Source organism: Monodelphis domestica, chromosome 5 (assembly GCF_027887165.1).
Source record: "Monodelphis domestica isolate mMonDom1 chromosome 5, mMonDom1.pri, whole genome shotgun sequence".
Classification (NCBI taxonomy): Eukaryota; Metazoa; Chordata; class Mammalia; order Didelphimorphia; family Didelphidae; genus Monodelphis; species Monodelphis domestica.
This window is the reverse complement of record NC_077231.1, coordinates 45052566-45070968: the sequence shown is the minus strand read 5'-3', so window position 1 is coordinate 45070968 and position 18403 is coordinate 45052566. Positions and strand designations below refer to the sequence as shown.

Here is an 18403-nt window from a genome sequence, read left to right as displayed (position 1 = left end):
CCTGCTATCTTGGAATCCATACTAAGTATCGGTTCCAAGGCAAAAGAACAGTAATGGTTGGGCAAGTGGGGTTACGTGACTTGCCCAGCAGCACACGGCAGGACTTTTTTAAAAGTCTCAACAATGAATTATTTTGTTAAGTGAAGAAATCTTATTTAATGGGAATCTTGTAAAGTGGAGGCAGCCTTGAATGTGCTTCAGGATCCTGTTCTAAGAGCCATATTTCCTGTTGGCCCTCGATACCGTACTGTCAGACTGTCTCTTTACTCCAATTGGTAAGACCTTTTGAGATAATCAATTACACCCCCTTCGCTTTAAGAGACAGGAATGTGAAGCCCTGAGAGGTCAAGAGACTTGGCTTGGGATCTCCCAAGTAATCGGTACCAAAAACAGAATTTAGCCATCAATCACTCTATCTTATCCCTTATCACCAAACCGAAGAGCCTCTTCTTTTCCTCTAACCCAGGCATCTGAAACTGCCTAATTCATCCATTTCTGTCTGTCTGATGCTTTTGTTTAGGAGGGATGCAGGATTACAACTACATCTGGAGCCAGTGCTTTGAAATCACACTGGAGTTGTCATGCTGCAAATATCCACCAGCTGAAGATCTCCCAAGCTTCTGGAATGATAACCGAAACTCACTCATCAGCTACATGAAACAGGTTCATCTAGGTCTGTAAGACTGTCAAAATAATGCTTTGCTAACACCAACTGTGACCTCTCTTGAAACCTGTGGGGTAAGATGTGAGCTTGCCAAATGGCATTTCCTGGGTACGTTGTAGTTTTTCCTAGTAGGCATAACTAGAAGTGAACATTTTCCTCTTTTAGGGAGATGTTCTGCCATGTTGTTTGGGAAGTATGTTTCTGCCATGTTGTTTCAACTAGTGAGGGCAAAAGAGGACAAAAAGTGTTGATTTCCAATGGCCCCAAGTTCAAATATCAAGTCACTTGGAAACTGGCCTCAAGACATGAACCTCTGTGTGTGTGTGTGTGTGTGTGTGAGAGAGAGAGAGAGACAGAGAGACAGAGACAGAGACAGAGACAGAGAGACAGAGATAGAGAGAGAGACAGAGAGAGACAGAGAGAGAGGGAGAGAGAGACAGAGACAGAGAGACAGAGACAGAGAGAGAGAGAGGTGGCTTTTGTGCAGCAAATATTTATTAGTCTCTTGGGGCAGCTAGGTGATTCAGTGGATAGAGCCCAGAGATGAGAGATCCTGAGTTCAAATATGACCTCAGACACTTCATAGTATCTTTGTGACCCTAGGTAAATCACTTAATCCCAATTGCCTAGAGACATGAAGTCCTGGGTTCACATCTAGCCTCAGACACTTATTTATTAGCTGTGTGACCCTAAGCAAATCACTTAATCCCAATTGCCCAGAGTCAGGAAGTCCTGGGTTCAAATCTAGCTTCATGTGGCCCTGGGCAAGTCACCTAACCCCAATTGCCTAGAGACAAGAAGTCCTGGGTTCACATCTAGCCTCAGACACTTATTTATTAGCTGTGTGACCCTAAGCAAATCACTTAATCCCAATTGCCCAGAGTCAGGAAGTCCTGGGTTCAAATCTAGCTTCATGTGGCCCTGGGCAAGTCACTTAATCCCAATTGCCTAGAGACATGAAGTCCTGGGTTCACATCTAGCCTCAGACACTTATTTATTAGCTGTGTGACCCTAAGCAAATCACTTAATCCCAATTGCCCAGAGTCAGGAAGTCCTGGGTTCAAATCTAGCTTCATGTGGCTCTGGGCAAGTCACTTAGTCCCAATTGCCTAGAGACAAGAAGTCCTGGGTTCAAATATGGCCTCAAGACACTACTAACTACAAGACCCTTATCTTCTGTCTTAGAATTGATAGTAAGTATGAGTTCCAAGGTAGAAGTTTCTTTTGTTTTTGAACTGATACTAAGTATGAGTCTCTTGGAACTCAGTATCAATTCTAAGGCAGAAGATAAGGGTTGGGTTTTTTAAGTTTGTGGTATAAAAAAAGCATTCTGGTAGGCATTGGGGGATACAAAGCTAAACGTGGCACCAACTCCATCCTCCAGGAACTGAGTATCTTACTCCAAGTTAATGGTGACCTGCTTATTACCTCCCCATGGTGGGGGGGGGGGGGGAGAATAAAAGCCCACCTGCCTAGGCTTCTCTTTATGGATCTAATCTCTTATTTGGACTTGACTTTAGTTTCCCCAACATAAATCTTGGCTCCATTTCACAGCTGGGGAAGCTGATGCTAAGAATGCAAATGACTTGCGTAGGGTTCCAGCTGAGGACCAGAGCAGTCCATGGATGTATCCAAAGACCTTCCCAGTGACCTTTGGGCCATTGTTTGTTTTTTCCAAGCTAGGAAGGGCCCAGCAGAGACTCCAGCATCACCTCCCTTACCCCCAGAAATCCTGCCAAATGGACCCAAGCCAGTGTCCTGGGGCTTTACCCAGCTTGCTTCTGGAAAGTCCTCTCTGCCAGTGTTTTTCCCCACAGCTGCTGGTCAAATACAATGAACAATAGAGCGGTATATTAACTAGGATCAAGTACAGTTCAGGGTTCCAGCTGTCACTCAGTCTTTTTTAGTAAAGCTCTTTGACTCTGTCAATGTTGATGTCATCTGCTTCTATTTAGAATGTCCTCCAGGAAGAAAAATCCAACATTGGCCAAGGAAAGGAGAAGGAGGGAGAGAGGAGAGAAAAGTATCGGGGGCGTTGTGCCAAGATCTTGCCCTAAAACTCAGCCACAACCATTCTTTTTTTAGGTCATGTTTTTTTAAAAGGGGATATCATTTCCATCTTCAGTCAGGTTCTAGGGAGTTGGCCCATCTTCCTCAGTCTTTCTCCCTTGCTAATTTCTTTTCTTTTCTTTTTTATTTTAAACCCTTACCTTCTGCCTTAGAATCAATACTGTGTATTGGCTCCAAGGCAGAAGAGTGGTAAGAGCTGGACAATGGGGGTCAAGTGACTTGCCCAGGGTCACACAGCTAGTAAGTGTCTGAGATCAGATTCGAACCTAGGACCTCCTGTTCCCTTGCTAAACCTTGCTTGATGGACTGAGACCCCAGACTTACTCCTCTGAGTCTCTTTGGCTCCCTGGGTTTTGATGTCTGTGGATGCCCAAATTCCTGATGATGTATCCCCTTATTGTGTCATTGCGATCATAACTGAATGCCTACTTTGGACCCTCACCTCCCTCTTTATTTCTGTCTGTCACTTGTGTAATGCCACAAGAGTATATTCTTGAGGATATCTTAAGAAGGGAAAAGAGGACAAAGAAATTCAGAAAGAATTCAAAAAGATCTGGTAGTAAGAAATGTAGATGAAAGAAAAGTCCTAAACTGGATGGCCCCTTAGTTTGCTTTCTCTTTTTTTTTCTCTCCTTTTGAGTTGCAAAGTACATTCAACAGGATTTTTTTGTGCTTGTTGTTCAATCATTTCCAAATCTCAGTGACTCCATTTGGGGTTTTCTTGGAGGATACTGGAGTGCTTTGCCATTTCCTTCTCCAGTTTATTTTACAGATGAGGAAACTGAGGCAAAGAAAGGTTAAGTGACTTGCTCAGAAACATACAGCTACTAAGTATCTTCAGGCCAGATTTGAATTTAGGTCTTCCTAATTCTAGGCCCATTGCTCTATCCAATGAGCTACCTAGCTACTCAATTGGCTATAAGTGGGGGCAGCTAGGTGGCTTAGTAGATTGAGGCCTAGAAATGGGAGGTCCTGGGTTCAAATGTGGCCTCAGACACTTTCTAGCTGTGTGACCCTGGGCAAGTCACTTAAATGCCATTGCCACAGTATTGATTCGGAGGCAGAAGGTAAGGGTTTTTTGAAAATAGAATATAAGCATCACCCAAAGGTTTTCACTATAAAGCAAGTGATAGATCTTCACCTCCTTTGCCTTTTCCATTTCTACTTTCTCTGTCTTTATCTCTCCCCAGAAAAAAGAAAAACTAACACTTTATAAATAAAAATAGCCCAGTAAAATAAATCTATCCTGACTAAACTTCATTCATCATTCACATCCAAAATTCTTTCATCCAAAAAATCTCCTCCTCTTCATCCTATAGATTTCCTCATCTAAAATCTTTCTTGCAAGGTTTTGTTTTGGTTTTTTCCTTCATGTCTAGTTGCATTTAGGATTTTCTCTTCCTTTATATACGATTTTCCTTCCTTCTTCTGATGCTTCTTTGGGGGGGGGGGGGGAGCAGGTTCTTTATATTAATTCTACCTCCTAGTGATGCTTCTCCAAATGGGAGTATTTCCCCATACACAGATACCCACGCCGTTCTTTATGGAAGCTTCCCTTGTCACAAGCATAGTCACTTAAACAAAGCACTGGCATGTCCGATGCCTTATACCTCATTCGCCCCCTTGCTACCCAAAGAGGGCTCTGTTCATTGTCACTCTTCTAAAGTCAAGATTGGTTACTGATCAGAATTTGGATGTCTTTAAATGCTGTTTTTCTTTCCATGATTTTTCACCTACGCTTTATCTAATTTTTAAAGTCCCCAAAGCCTTTCTCTGTCCTCATGATCTTTCAAATCTGAAATGCTGCCTCTTCTTTGGAATGGGTCCATTCCAGCTCTAGATAAATAGTTTCATATTGTCAGAACTCTGACTTGTTTCCTTGGAATGCAGCCATTCAAACGCTAAATTAACCTCCTTTGCCTTTTCCATTTCTACTTTCTCTGTCTTTCTCTCTCTCCCAAGAAAAAATAAAAATTAACCCATGACAAATAAAAAGCACCCAATAAAATAAATTTACCATGTTTGCAGTTTCCCAAAAAAAAAAAAGTATGTCTCATTCTGCTTTCTGAGTCCATCACCTCTCCATAAGGAGGCGGGTTACAGAAAAGGCAAATTTTCTCAAGACCAGCATGCCAAAGAAATCATTTGTGTTTTCTCTAATCCATAGGTTTACTCTCAGTAGTGGATAGAGGAGTTAAAAGACATGGGCTCGAATCCCAGCTCTTCCATTTAATTCCTTGCAAATCTTTGGACCAGTCACTTTATTTCTCTGGGCCTCAGTTTCCTCATCTGTAAAATGGGTTTAATAGACCCTCACAGGATTGTTAAGAGGACAAAATGAGATATTTGAAAAATGCTTTTGCCAACCTTAAATGTTGGTTGTTATTAATCAGTGACACAACTCCAGCCTCCTGACTCCCAAGACATTTGTGTTCTTTCCTGGAGCTGAACTGCTTCTCCTTTACTCTCAGAGAGGAGGTGGGTCCACACTGGTTCCTCTCAGGGATGAAGGGCAAAGGACACGAATCCTCCACTGCCTGATGTTGTTCAGTCATTTTTCAGTTGTGTCTGACTCCTCATGACTGCATTTGGGGCTTTCTTCGAAAAGATTTTGGAGTGCTTTGCCATCTCCTTCCCCAGTTCATTTTACAGACAAAGAAACTGAGGTGAACAGGGGCAGAGTGACTGAACAACGACTTCCCAGTCATAGCTCATGTTTTATTCTTGTAGCATCTTGAAATAGAGTCCTTGCAGGCCGGCTATATTTTTCATGGTACTCCATGGTCAGGTTCCCAGTGGAAGGAACATGACTCTTGCTGGGGAAAGTTTCCATTTGTTGCTGAAGAAAGGGGGAAGGGGAGGGGAGGGAGAGAGAGACAGAGAGGGACAGAGACAGAGAGAGGGACAGAGACAGAGAGAGAGAGAGATAGAGACAGAGACAGAGACAGAGAGAGGGACAGAGAGGGAGAGAGACAGAGAGAGAAAGAGATAGAGACAGAGACAGAGAGAGGGACAGAGAGGGAGAGAGACAGAGAGAGAGAGACAGAGAGGAGAGAAAGAGAGAATGAGAATGAGAATGACCATGGATGAGTGCAGCAATTCTGCCCTCTGGTGGTTTCAGACTGTCCATTGCAGTTCCAACCAATTTCAAAGCTAATTTGTGATGCTTTGCTTTCAGGGTCTTTGGAGAATGTCTTTTCTGCCTTGGTAACTTAAAATCCATGGCAACTGTTCTTACATGGAATTGGTAAAAGAAAATATCTTGTAAAAAAATAAAATTTCTAGCTCCAAATTCTGTCCCTTCTCACAATTTGGTATAGGTTCTACAGTGCAGTCATGTAAATATAGTTCCATATTGGTCTTGTTGGGAAAGAAGACAGATCAACAGCAACAAAAACCTTCCAAGACAATAAAAAGAAAAAATGTGTGCCTTGATCTGCATTCAGACTCCATGGACAAAGAGCTGTACTCTTAAAATGATGTCTTCCAGAGCAACTAAAGAGCACTGTGCATAAGAGAGTGTCTGGAGACAGGAGGACCTGGGTTCAAATCTGACCTCAAACACTTCCTAGTTGTATGATCCTGGGCAAGTCACTTAACTCCCAATTGCCCAGCCCTTGCTGCTTTAGAGAGAACTAGTCTTTGGTGGGACAATAGGTTTCAAGAGAGCAAGGTGGGGATGTGGCTCTCATGCCACTACCATCATCATTTTGAATAGAGGAAATGTAAGGCAAAACTGTCATTTATCGGTATCAATTGTAATCAATAATAATAATTATTATTCATCACTTTGCAGCATGCTCAACCTTACACAATTGTACTCACTCTGCAGCTTTTGAACTGCCTCATGGAATCTCCATAACCGCCTTTTCTTTTGAGCTTCAGATTGGTATCCTCCATCGTCAGCTCTCTTGGGCATTGGTTCACTCTTCCTGAGCACAACTTGAACCATTGAACTGCTTCCTTCTTCCCCTAAAATTCTCCCCTGTGACCTTTAATGCCCTATAGATGTTGGGACTAGTCTCTAGCAGGTGCTAAGCCACCGAGATTTGAGTTTTTCCTTTTACAAAATCATCATTGATTAACTAAGCAGCTTCTAATAAGGGTTAGTCTGATAGTTAAATTTTTTTTTTAAGTTTGGTCTTTCTCAGTCTATACTTCTGAACACTGATGCTTCTTTTTTTCTTCTTCTTTTTTTGGCTTTGCAGGTGTTAAAGGTCAAGTTTTTGATGTGAATAAAAACCCAATAGCCAATGCAATAGTGGAATCTACTGACAGAAAACATATCTGCCCATACAGAACCAACAGATTTGGAGAATATTTTCTTCTTCTTTTGCCTGGCTCCTATACGATAAATGTAAGCATATGATGCAATGTGGCTCATGTTCACTGTGAAAAGGCATGGCTTTCCCCTAAACAAATTTCCTTGGGCATGACATCAGAGAGGCTGAGGCGGACGGGACTGCTTGGTTCTAAAACACGTTAAAAAAAAGTCATAAAATCCAGTAACCAACTTGCTCTCCTCAAAGGGATGTAGTTTGGGCAGAGGTCGTGTCGACAACTGAAAGTAAGCCAAAAAATCCCAAGGACTAGAAGTGTCTAAGGACAGAGAGAAGGACAGAAGATGTCTAAGGGGGATAAATTCATGAGAAGAATGTCTTGGTTCTTGAGTAAGTAAGTGGGTTCAAGGACCCAGGAAAAGGATCTAGCTTTATTAAGTAAGGACTGTAGAGCATTTTCTTCTGTGACCAGAGGGAAGATGATACTGAGAGGTAACCAAGCGCTCTTCAGATAGCCTCTATCTTCCCAATGTGGGGTGTGGTTAGGGGTAAGAAGGGGCAGAAAAAGGGTTTACAACCATCTTTATTGGGAGTGAGATAGGAAGTAATTGAGGCCAAGAGAGAAGTTAACATCAAACAGTTAAAAAGAAGGTGGAAGTTCATTTTCTTTTTGTGACATTTACCAGCAATATATCTTTTTTAGTTTTTAAATTGTTTTTATTTATTTAATTAATTAATTTAGAAGATTTTCCATGGTTCCATGATTCATGTTCTCCCTCCACTTCTCCCACCCCCCTCCCATAGCCAATGCGCAATTCCACTGGGTTTTACATGTGTCATTGATCAAGACCTATTTCCATATTATTGATAATTGCACCAGAGTGCATCATTCAGAGTCTACATCCCCAGTCATATCCCCATCAACCCATGTGATCAGGCAGTTGTTTTTCTTCTGTGTTTCTACTCCCACAGTTTTTCCTCTGAATGTGGATAGTGCTCTTTCTGTAGATCCCTCTGAGTTGTTGAGGATCACTGCATTGCCACTAATGGAGAAGTCCATTACATTTGATTGTGCCACAGTGTATCAGTCTCTGTGTACAATGTTCTCCTGGTTCTGCTCCTCTCACTCTGCATCACTTGCTGGAGGTCATTCCAAGTCACATGGCATCTCTCCAGTTCATTATTCCTTTGAGCACAATAGTATTCCATCACCAACATAGACCACAATTTGTTTATCCATTCCCCAATGGAAGGGCATCCCATCATTTTCTAATTTTTTGTCACCACAAAGAGCACAGCTATGAATATTCTTGTACATGTCTTTTTCCTTATGATCTCTTTGGGGTATAAACCCAGCAGTGGTACAGCTGGATCAAAGAGCAGACAGTCTTATAGAGTCCTTTGGGCATAGTTCCAAATCCAGCAATATATCTTGAAGCAAAAAAATCAGAAATCTGAATTACTCAGGGATGATAATTTTCTATTTGGTAATGGTTAAAGATCACGTAAGGGGTCAAGCTATTCTAGGGTAGAAACTACTAAAATGATGTGGAGATGAAGTAAATCAAGTATAGGAAATGAATTAGGAGACTCCGGCTAGTTCCAAACGCCATAGCTCAAAGTGAAGATTAGGTTTGGCAAAGTGGGAGGGGAAGAAGAATAGAAGGTCAGAAAGAGGAATCTCAAAAAATCTTGGAGAGCGTCTCATTTCAAGAGATAGGGAAGATGAAAGTATATTAGTGTCAATGTATTGGAGAAAAGGGGGTCTTCAGGTTGAGAAATTGTGTGGTCAGGTTAGAAGAGTTTGTCATCATGAATACTAACATCTCTTAGGACCATGTTGGGAAACCTATGGCACAAGTGCCAGAGGAGGCTGCTCCCTTCCCCCTCTCCACCATGCCTGAGGACAATTTTCCCATCACCCACCCCTCTGCCCAGTGGCCCAATGGGATCACTTCCTCCATCCCATATCTGGGATAAGAGGGAAGCTCATATGAGTCATGAAGGTGCAGTTTGGTCACTGAATCTCTAAAAGGTTCACCATCACTGTCCTAGGATGTTCAAAGAATGAAATGGAGAGAAAAACTGAAGTCACACACACAAAGAAGTTTGGAAAATAAGGAAATGATGGCAAGAATGGGGAGAGATGGGTACCAATGTATTCTAGAAAAGTAATGGAGGTAGAGAAATCACCTACAGTAAGAAGCAAGAAATATCTAACCTTCCTGACCCATGAGTTAGAGAATGAGAGAGACAGCCTCCACAGAAGTTGCAAGGGATTGCACGTACTCGGGAAAGAGTTGAGCTAAAGTTCAAATAAGGAAGTAGAAGGGATACTATTAAAAAAAATGAGGATATAGAAGAATGTTTGAGACTAGATTTTCTAAAAGGCACAGTAGAATGGGCTAAGAGTTCGGTAAATTAGTTTAAAGTGAAGCTTTGGGAAAAGGTTAGTTAGTATGGCAATAAGGTTTAAGCAGAGATAGAATGAACAAAAAAGACAGTGAGAATGAATGACCAGGATTATGTAACCATTTTTTTATTGTTGTTATTCAATTGTTTCAGCCATGTCTGACTCTTTTCCTCACCCCATTTGGGATTTTCTTGGTAAAGATGCTGGAGTGATTTGCCTTTTCCTTCTCCAGCTCATTTTATAGATGAGGAAACTGAGGTAAATGGTGCTAAATGATTTGCCCAGGGTCATACAGCTAGTAAGTGTCTGAGGCTAGATTTGAAACCAGGACCTCCCATCTCTAAACCTGGTTCTCAATCCACTGAGTCACCTTATAACTGATTTAATGCAATGTAAATTGGTATTACCCAATCACTCAGTCCAATTTAAACCATAAACTTACAGGATTAACCTATCCCAGAGTGCAAAATAAAATGGAATTCTGGGTCACTGAAGTGTGTCTTCCTAGGAGCTAATCTCTAAGCAGGGCCATTGTGAGATTCAATTGAAATAATGACTAAAGCACTTCACAAACCTTGAAATGCTATATAAATAAATAACAGGTATAGATGTAGTACTGGTAGTAGTAATTATATTTGTTGTTTGTTATTAGTCTAAAGTCACCAGGGCTGTGTGGCATCATCCCCTCAGCCTTCTATTGCAAGAAATATTTATGGAGCAATTCAGGGGTGTGCTGGTCAATGTTTAACAACCAGGTAGCAGTTTAATCTGCATTAACCTTCAAGTCTAGACAATCAATGACAAATCAAGCCCTAATGTTTACTAATTCCTCATTTTTGAGGTATGCTCACAATGAAAATTTAACAACTGGCACCCCATCCCCCAGGTATGTATGTTGCCTTTTACTGGTAGAAGGAAATTTTCAGCTGAGTGGCACAGAATGCCAGACCTGAAATCAGGTAGATTCCTCTTCCAGAGTTCAAATTTTATCTCAAACACTTACTATCTGTGAGACCTCAGGAAAGTCACTTAACCCTGTTTGCCTCAGTTTCCTCACCTGTAAAATGAGCTGGAGAAGGAAAGGGCAAGTGACTCCCATATCTCTGCCAAGAAAACCCCAAATGGGATTGAAGGGTTGGACAAAACTGAAATGACTGAGCAACAATAAAGTTTCTGAACTTCTTTCAGAAGGCAGGGCAGTAATGATTGAATCAATAAGAGACTTCCACAGTATCTCCACCAGGTTTTCTTTTTGCCCCTTTAATAGCAAGAGTATTCTCAGGGTCATCAATAATCCTTTAAGTCCCTTCCACTGGAATGGATTACAGTAGGGCTCCCTTATCTGAGATTTCAGTCTACCATGGTCAACCCAATGAAGCCCTGAAAATCTGCCAGAGGCAGTGGTCTCTTCTGCTACTTTTTTCACTTTTTTTTTGTGGGAGCACTATGGGGCACTGAGCCAGGGCAGAAGCAGGGAGAGAGCACATCGAAATGGGGGTCAGCAAGTATTCACTTAAATCCAGTTTCAGTCATTCATAGTAGGTCCTTGGAACGTGACCCCCGCAGTAGCAGATTGATGTATTTCTTCTGAGTTTTCGGTTGTTGCTGATTTTTGCTGTTGGTCCCCTTTTATTAATTATTTCTACCAGAGAAACATCATCACTAGTGGCTCTAAATGCTCTATTCTTAGTTACCCTGGCACTCAATTCAAGCCCTTTACCATCTTAAACGTTGTTCCCTCCACTATATACTGGGGAAACAGGGCTTTTGCCTGCCCTTCCTAGATGTGAAGGGGCTGGAGGTAAAAGAAAGGGGTGAAGGTTACTGTGGAGGGAATATCATCCAATGAGATGCTGCATCTCCTTTTCTTAGTCAGAATAGAGCAAAACTTCATCATAATTAAGGAAGCTGGAAGGTGTACTCAAAAGAAGACCGAGTTCATATCTCAGCTCTGACATCTATATGCCATGGGAGTGACACGGGACAAGTCACTTATACCTGTTCAACCTGTGTTTCCTCATAGAAAACAAGAGGATCAGACTAGATGGCTTCTGAGATCCCTTCTAGATCTAAATCTATGAAAGAATGATCCTTCAGATCTTTTACTTTGCCATCAATCCCTTTTTCCCCACCATAGTAGTAAGATGGACCCTTCTGTGTCCACTGGACTTCACCGGGGTGTTTCCCTTTGGCTAGGAACCCATGCACCTCGGTGGAATGGCAGCATTGGAGTAGTCTAGTAAATAAAATGAATTGTTCTCTGGGACATCAGAGGCAGCTTGAAATGTAAACTTTCTTACAGTACAAGGACATGCCAAGACCTCAAGGGATATTCTGCATGATTTGAACCAAACGATTTGCCCATTTAATACACATTAAGCTTGCTGCCTTGGATTTTTCATTCCAGGTTCTTCAGCTATTAAAATCTATACAAACATTTAATCATTAGACAGATTGTACATCCTCATTGTAAATAAAAAAATTATTGGGCAGCCTTGTAAAGAAGGAGGCACTCAGACATACCAGGTGGTGAATTATTTATGCCCCATTAACCAGCCTGGCTCAAAGCAACTTGCCTGCCATTACAAGCGCTTATGAAACATTTAATGGGTGAAAGAAAACTCAGAGGTTAAAACTAAGAATGTTCTTATTATATTCATTTCTAACCATATATTTGCCGTGTTGTGTTCAGTTCTGAGCACCACATTTTAGGAAGGGACATTTCTAAACTGGAGAAACCTCTAAATAAGGATAAGAAGGTAAAGGCTGGCCTCGAACCTGTGAGATTTGAGGATCCATTGAAAAGACTCAAGGTGTTTACCCTGTAGAAGAGAAAACATGGGGAGGAGACCGTGGTAACTGTCTTCAAATATACACCTGAAGAAGGGACTAGATTTGTTTTACTTGGCCCCGGGGACAGAAGTAGGAGCAGCGGGGACCAGATAACTCTTTTAAGGTTGATATGAGTGGGGCAATGTGAGCTCGACAGAATTGGAATCTGCTGCTTTGGGAGGTAGAAATTGGAATCTGCCACTTTGGGAGGTACCACATCTCCCCTCACTGGAAGTTTAGATGCACAGATGGCCCAGACCACTTGTTGAGGATGTTAAGTGCTCTTTGGTCAGGGATGAGTTATTCTCCCTGAAGTCCCTTCCAGTTGACATTTAGAGATTCCTTTTTTCAGGCCAGCTGCACTCCCATTCACCACAGATTCTGTACCAGTCACATTTTTGGCTGTGATCATCTGGTTGCACACTTTCTTTCTCACCATATTTTTTTCCTCTAAGAAATATTAGGCACTGCCTCTCTCTCCCCTCTTTGCAGAGTAGGGGGCTGACCATACGTATGAAATCATACATACTGTCAGAGGGAATTCTTCAGTGGGTTAGTCATTGGTTTGGCCAAACTGCTATTTTTCCTGTCTGTTTTTAGTCTTTTGAAAGGGATGGTTCATTGTATAAGGGAGGGAGAAATTTGGAAATGATCGATATAAAAAACTTTTTAATAAAAAGGAAGGAAAGAAAGGCAGCCTGGGTGTTGGCCCCACATTGGTAGGGACCTTTATCTATCATGAAACCCCAGAAATCAATAGGAAGCCCCCAGACAAGTCTAGGGAGTAGAGCTCTGAATTCTCCTTCTCCTCACTCTTTTCACCATTGTCGCTGGCTGAATTGAGCTGTCCTTCAGCATCAGTACATCTAAGAGCTCTGATTCTCCCTCCAATCTTTCTTCAATCTTTCAGAAGATTTCAATCGTCAGTAGTACAGCCAAGGGCCATTTCAGTTGGTTGTCATTTCTCTCTTACTGATCTGAGGATGACAACTGGTTCAGCCAGCTAGTGACAGGGTTCCAGGGTAACAACCCTCCTCTCCATCCCCTCTGCCAATTCAGCGACCAAGAATCATGGGCCACCCTCTGAAAGCAGGGTCGTATACTGCTGAATCTTCAGGTGTCTCCCTTGTGAAGCTGGAGCAAGGGGAAATTCTGGGGTACCAAAGTCAGTGCCCCCCACATGCTAGGATGGGTTACACCGCTGACTGACAACTCATGGAGACAAAATCATACCTTGATCCCAGTTTCCCGAGATGGACAAAGGAGCCTATTTCAAGTTCTTTTGGAGAGAATTCAGGCTCCAAGCTTAGATTAACTCTGAAGAGAGAGAATAAATTGCTTGGAAGCTGACTCTATATGCTTATTCCATTTACAAACATTGTGACATTCCCTTGGAGAAAGCCAAGATTACTTACTCACTTTGGTACAGATTTAGAGTAAGCTCTTTTGCCTTCACTGAGGGCTCAGTCACCATCTCCAGAAGAAGACCATGGTAGAACTGGAATTAGCCTCTTGCTTTCTACTTTCTCAGCTGTGTTCCTGGATTATGTTTCATTTTATAGTTCTTGACTACGTCTCTATCAGCCTTGATTCTTATCCAGGGGACCCTAGAAGGCTTGTTGAATACTGGGGAAGGATTCTGTTCTTGACTGCCTGCAAAGCTCTGGGGGAACGACACAGAGATGACCTTTCAGTCTTTCAGTGTAGAACATGTTGGCAAGGTGGGATGTCTGAACTCAATCAAATGATGGTGGATTTTTTTTTTGTTTCTTCTCAGGCTACAGTCCCAGGACATAAGTCAATCCTAAAGGAAGTGACCATCCCGGACAACATGCAGAACTTCAGTGCACTTAGAATGGACTTTCATTTCCCATTCCAAGTGAAATCACATAATACAACCACCCGGCTTTCGTGTTCTGAAGTTCCTCTTTACATGTATTTGGAAAATCACTCTGAAAGACTGAAATCACATTTTATCTTATTTTTAATGACTTTTGTATCTCTCTTTTATATAAAATAAAAATGAAAACAACACCAACCCACTCCACCCTCCTTCCAAGATGTGTAATGAACTCATCCCTTCAAGCCAAGCCACCTCAACCTTGCTGACGTTCTGTCTTGTTGCCACAGAGTTTCCCTAAGAGGGGAGTCATTCTTTCCCAGGGGTCTGGATGTTCCTGAATCATTCAAACTAGGTGGAGAACTGAGAGCACCCAGTTCAGCCTAGTCATGCCCATAATGGTGCTACTTAGAAATTCCAGAGTGAACTATTAGTTACTTGTGAAGGGGGATCTGAGAACAGCAGGTCTTCCCTGAGCCTATGGTTCCATGGTGCCCCCTGAGCTAGGCAGGGTTTGGGGGAGATTGGAATCATCTCCTAGTCTATTGAATCTGCCTAAGGTCTTGACCATCGGTCATCTGGACTGTCAAATGTATTTATTTTTATCTTGTACATTGGGGCTCTCACCTCTGAATGACCTCTCATTCTTCAGCCTTTAGGACAGGACTTTTTAACTTGGTCAACAGATATCCAAGAAGCCCATGGATCATTTTGGGAAGGTCCATGAACTTGAGACTAGAGGAGGGGGGTTAAATAGTTTCATCAAACTCTAGCTGAAATTACCTCTACTTTTTAAGATGGATTATTCTGAAAAGAAAAAAAATTCTATATGTTGAACTGATGGCAAAAATGATCCATAACACACACACACACACACACACACACACACACACACACACACACACACACAAAGATTTAAAACCCCTTTTTGAGAACAATCAGTCGTAGCAGTCCAATCTATTAAGAGCTTGATTCTGCCCTTCTTCATTTCCACTAGCATGTGAGTTCTTTGGGGAGGAAAATGTTTAATTTGGGAAAGCTAAGGGGGAAAGGGGAATTGGGTTGTTCATAAGGATGCTCAAGGTTATTAGTGGAGCTCAACCATGCCCAAAGGCCACCTGGAAAGCGTGTATAAACCTTTCAGAAATAAAGGAAGAGAGGAAGGTCCATGGTGCTAGCTACTTCCACTGCTACCTCTTAGAACTGCTGCTAGGCTTGAAGTCATCTTGGGAAATTACCAAGCTTAAAAATTAATAAGTACAGAGTAGTTCCTACAATGGGAAAAAAATGGAACCCACTTTGCACAATAAATGGAACTCCCAAGTGAATTCATACGTATGACATCAAAATAAATATTTAAGGTTGCATCTACTATAAGGTCTTGTGCTAGGGGCTAAGGCTGATGGTGCAAGGATACAGGAGGTTTTTATTGGCAGGACTTAGAAGAATGAATGCTAGAGTTGTGGGTCAAAATTTCAAGTGACTTTGGCTGGCTAGACCAGAGGGAAATATGGAAGCAGACATTGGCAAGATGACCAGTCAGTACTTCAAGGTAAGACTAGACACTGTCAGTTCTTTCTAATGACCGGTCGTCAGCCTTTTCTTTCTGAGTGCTTCCAATAGATTCTTCCTCTGCCCTCCCAGGATTCGCTTCTCCTCCTTGGCATCTTAAAATTAAGGAGGTCAGAAATTCTGGCAGAGGATAGACAGGTCATTTGGAGGGTGTAGAAAAATATCCAGTGCAAGGAATTAATGCCAGTGCTGGTGCTATGAGGAAAGGAGTGTGAGCATTCACCGCTGAAATGACAGAGGGTCTAAATGCCCAAATGGAGCCATACTTGAGTAGGATTTCGGTCCCTACTCAGAAGCTGTGTAGGATCCTGGATCATCTTATGGAGACAAGTCCAGGATATCTCCATTCGCTAGCAACCCAGTTGTAGAATGTGCTTATATTTAAGTCAGTAAATAAATCTCAAAATTTACTGAACCAAACATTGTCATTATTATTATTATTATTATTATTGGTGCTTTTAAACTCATATATTGCTACTAGTACCATTGTGATTCATTTGATTGAAAAGGATAGCTACATAAACCAAATCTCTGTAATAAGCAATACTCAATACAACAAAATATAAGTGTGAAAATTGTATCGTTCTGAATATAGATTTGTATAAAACTTGAGTGTGGCCCATAATTGGTGTTGTTCTTCATTGCAGACCAGTGTATTTTTTTTAATTCTTAATATCAATTCTTTTAAGTCTGAAAAGCAATAAAAGACTAAGCAACTGGAGTTAAGTGACTTGCCCAGGGTCACACACCTAGCAAGTGTCTGAGTCCATATTTGAAACCCAGGACCTCCTGACTGCCCACTGTCCACATAACCACCCCTAGTGTCTTTCCAACGAGATTTCTGTTTGGAGGTATGTTCGGTGTTCATAGGAGCTGGTGGTTTTTCTTAGCATTGCCTCCACTATGGAATTTTATCTTTTGGGTTCATGTGGAATTCTCATAAAAAATGAGAATACTTGCCACTTATGGGAAGCCTGGCAGCCTCCAAGAAGCTCAATACCTAAGGTGAATTACCTTAATTGTTCTTGTCTGATTGGAAAGTGCTCAAAAGCCATAGAGACTGAAATTGTCTTGAATCCAAAAAAAAAAAAATGGACCACATAATAATCACCTAATAGCCCAAGAGAGGTAATTTGCTCCTCTATGAATCTCTACTCGAGTATAGATTAGTCATTCTGCTTCACCATGAAATGAATCACAAAGATTCAAGTTTTGTCCAACAAAGCTAATTTTCCCCAGTTTTTCCTACCATACTACATGGTAGTTAGGACAGTGAGGTGGCACAGTAGATAAAGCACTAGCCTTGTAATTAGAAAACTCATGAGTTCAAATCCAGCCTCAGCTGTGTTGATTCAGGGCAAGTTACTTAACCTTGTTTGCCTCAGTTTCCTCATCTGTAAAATGAACTGGAGAAGGAAAAATGGTGAACCACACCAGTATTTTTGCCAATAAAATCCCAAATGGGCTCATGAAGAGTTGGACATGACTGAACACATAAGGCAGTTAATCAACATGATGAGAACAACTGTTATCATTGCCATTTTCTTCCCATTTATTTAAACCAATAGAAGGGAAATACATATACAGACAATTCTTTAAAGTTTATTATACTTGTATTTACAATATGATATTAAATGTCAAGGCACACAATTTGTAAAGTATTCTTAAAGGTTGTGATGGAATTAACTGAATGTTTTGATGCTTTGTTTTTATATGAATCTTGAAAGCCTGTGGCAATTAAATTGATTGTCATTCTATAAAATATGTATTACTTAATTTTCATTTGAATATTTTTACATTTCTGGTCGCCTCAACCATCTACAGCGTATCAAAGAAGACAGTAACGAGGCTTCAAAAGATGGCTAATATTTTGGATGATTGGTCAAAATCCAAAAAGATCTCAACAATTTAGTTGGGATAAATGAAAGATGCTTTACTTTTCTGGCATGGAATTAGCACATTAAGATGTATAGCCCTGAATGTCGAGGTAGACAGTGGTTTGTATATAAAGATCTGGAGATTTTTGTGGATTCTAAATCCAGTCACCCAGATCGAAATCTCAGAGTCATCCTCTACTCCTTGGTCTCATCCATGATATCTGATTAAATTTCCAAGTTCTCTTAATTCTACCTCCGCCTCTTTCCTCCCAACATAACCACCTCTTATCTGAGCTATTGCAGTGGCCCCAACATTAGCCTCCCTGCTTCAGCCTCTCCTCTCACCAATCCATCAAAACCACAGCTAGCAAAAAGATGATTTATTTATTTTAGAATATTTTTCCATGGTTCCATGATTCATGCTCTCATACTTCCCTTTCTGCTCCCAGAATTGACAAGCCATTCTGCTGGGTTATACATATATTATCACTCAAAACCTGTTTCCATATTATTCACTTTTGTAATAGGATCATCTTTTAAAACCAAAACCCATATAACCGAGTGATAAATTATATGTCAACAAGATTTTTTGATAACACATCGCTATCCTGCTCTGTAAACACCAGTGCCTCCCTTCAGACCCTCAGATCAACTTAATTCATTTTTATTTAATTTATTTTAATTTAACTTAGTTAATTATTTTATTTATTTTATATTTTATTTTTATTTGATTAATATTATATGTAATATACAATATTAATTAATAATAGAATAATAAATGAAAACATAATTAAAATTCCTATTTTTATATAAGCCTTATTATATATAATTAAGGTAGGGGCTCATGATATAATG

General features: G+C 41.0%; 1 protein-coding gene across 2 annotated transcripts in view; it reads left to right on the top strand.

Moving 5' to 3' along the window:
- CPM (carboxypeptidase M) overlaps positions 1 to 17447 on the top strand; it is an 82731-nt gene extending 65284 nt beyond the window's left edge. For both annotated transcript variants that reach the window (XM_007502883.2, XM_056798447.1), the window contains exons 7-9: positions 521 to 673; positions 6943 to 7091; positions 14037 to 17447. In XM_007502883.2, the coding sequence (XP_007502945.1) occupies positions 521 to 673; positions 6943 to 7091; positions 14037 to 14279 (545 nt within the window). In that variant the 3' untranslated portion in view covers positions 14280 to 17447. The remainder of the gene's footprint in view (positions 1 to 520; positions 674 to 6942; positions 7092 to 14036) is intronic.
- The last annotated feature ends 956 nt before the right edge of the window (positions 17448 to 18403 follow it).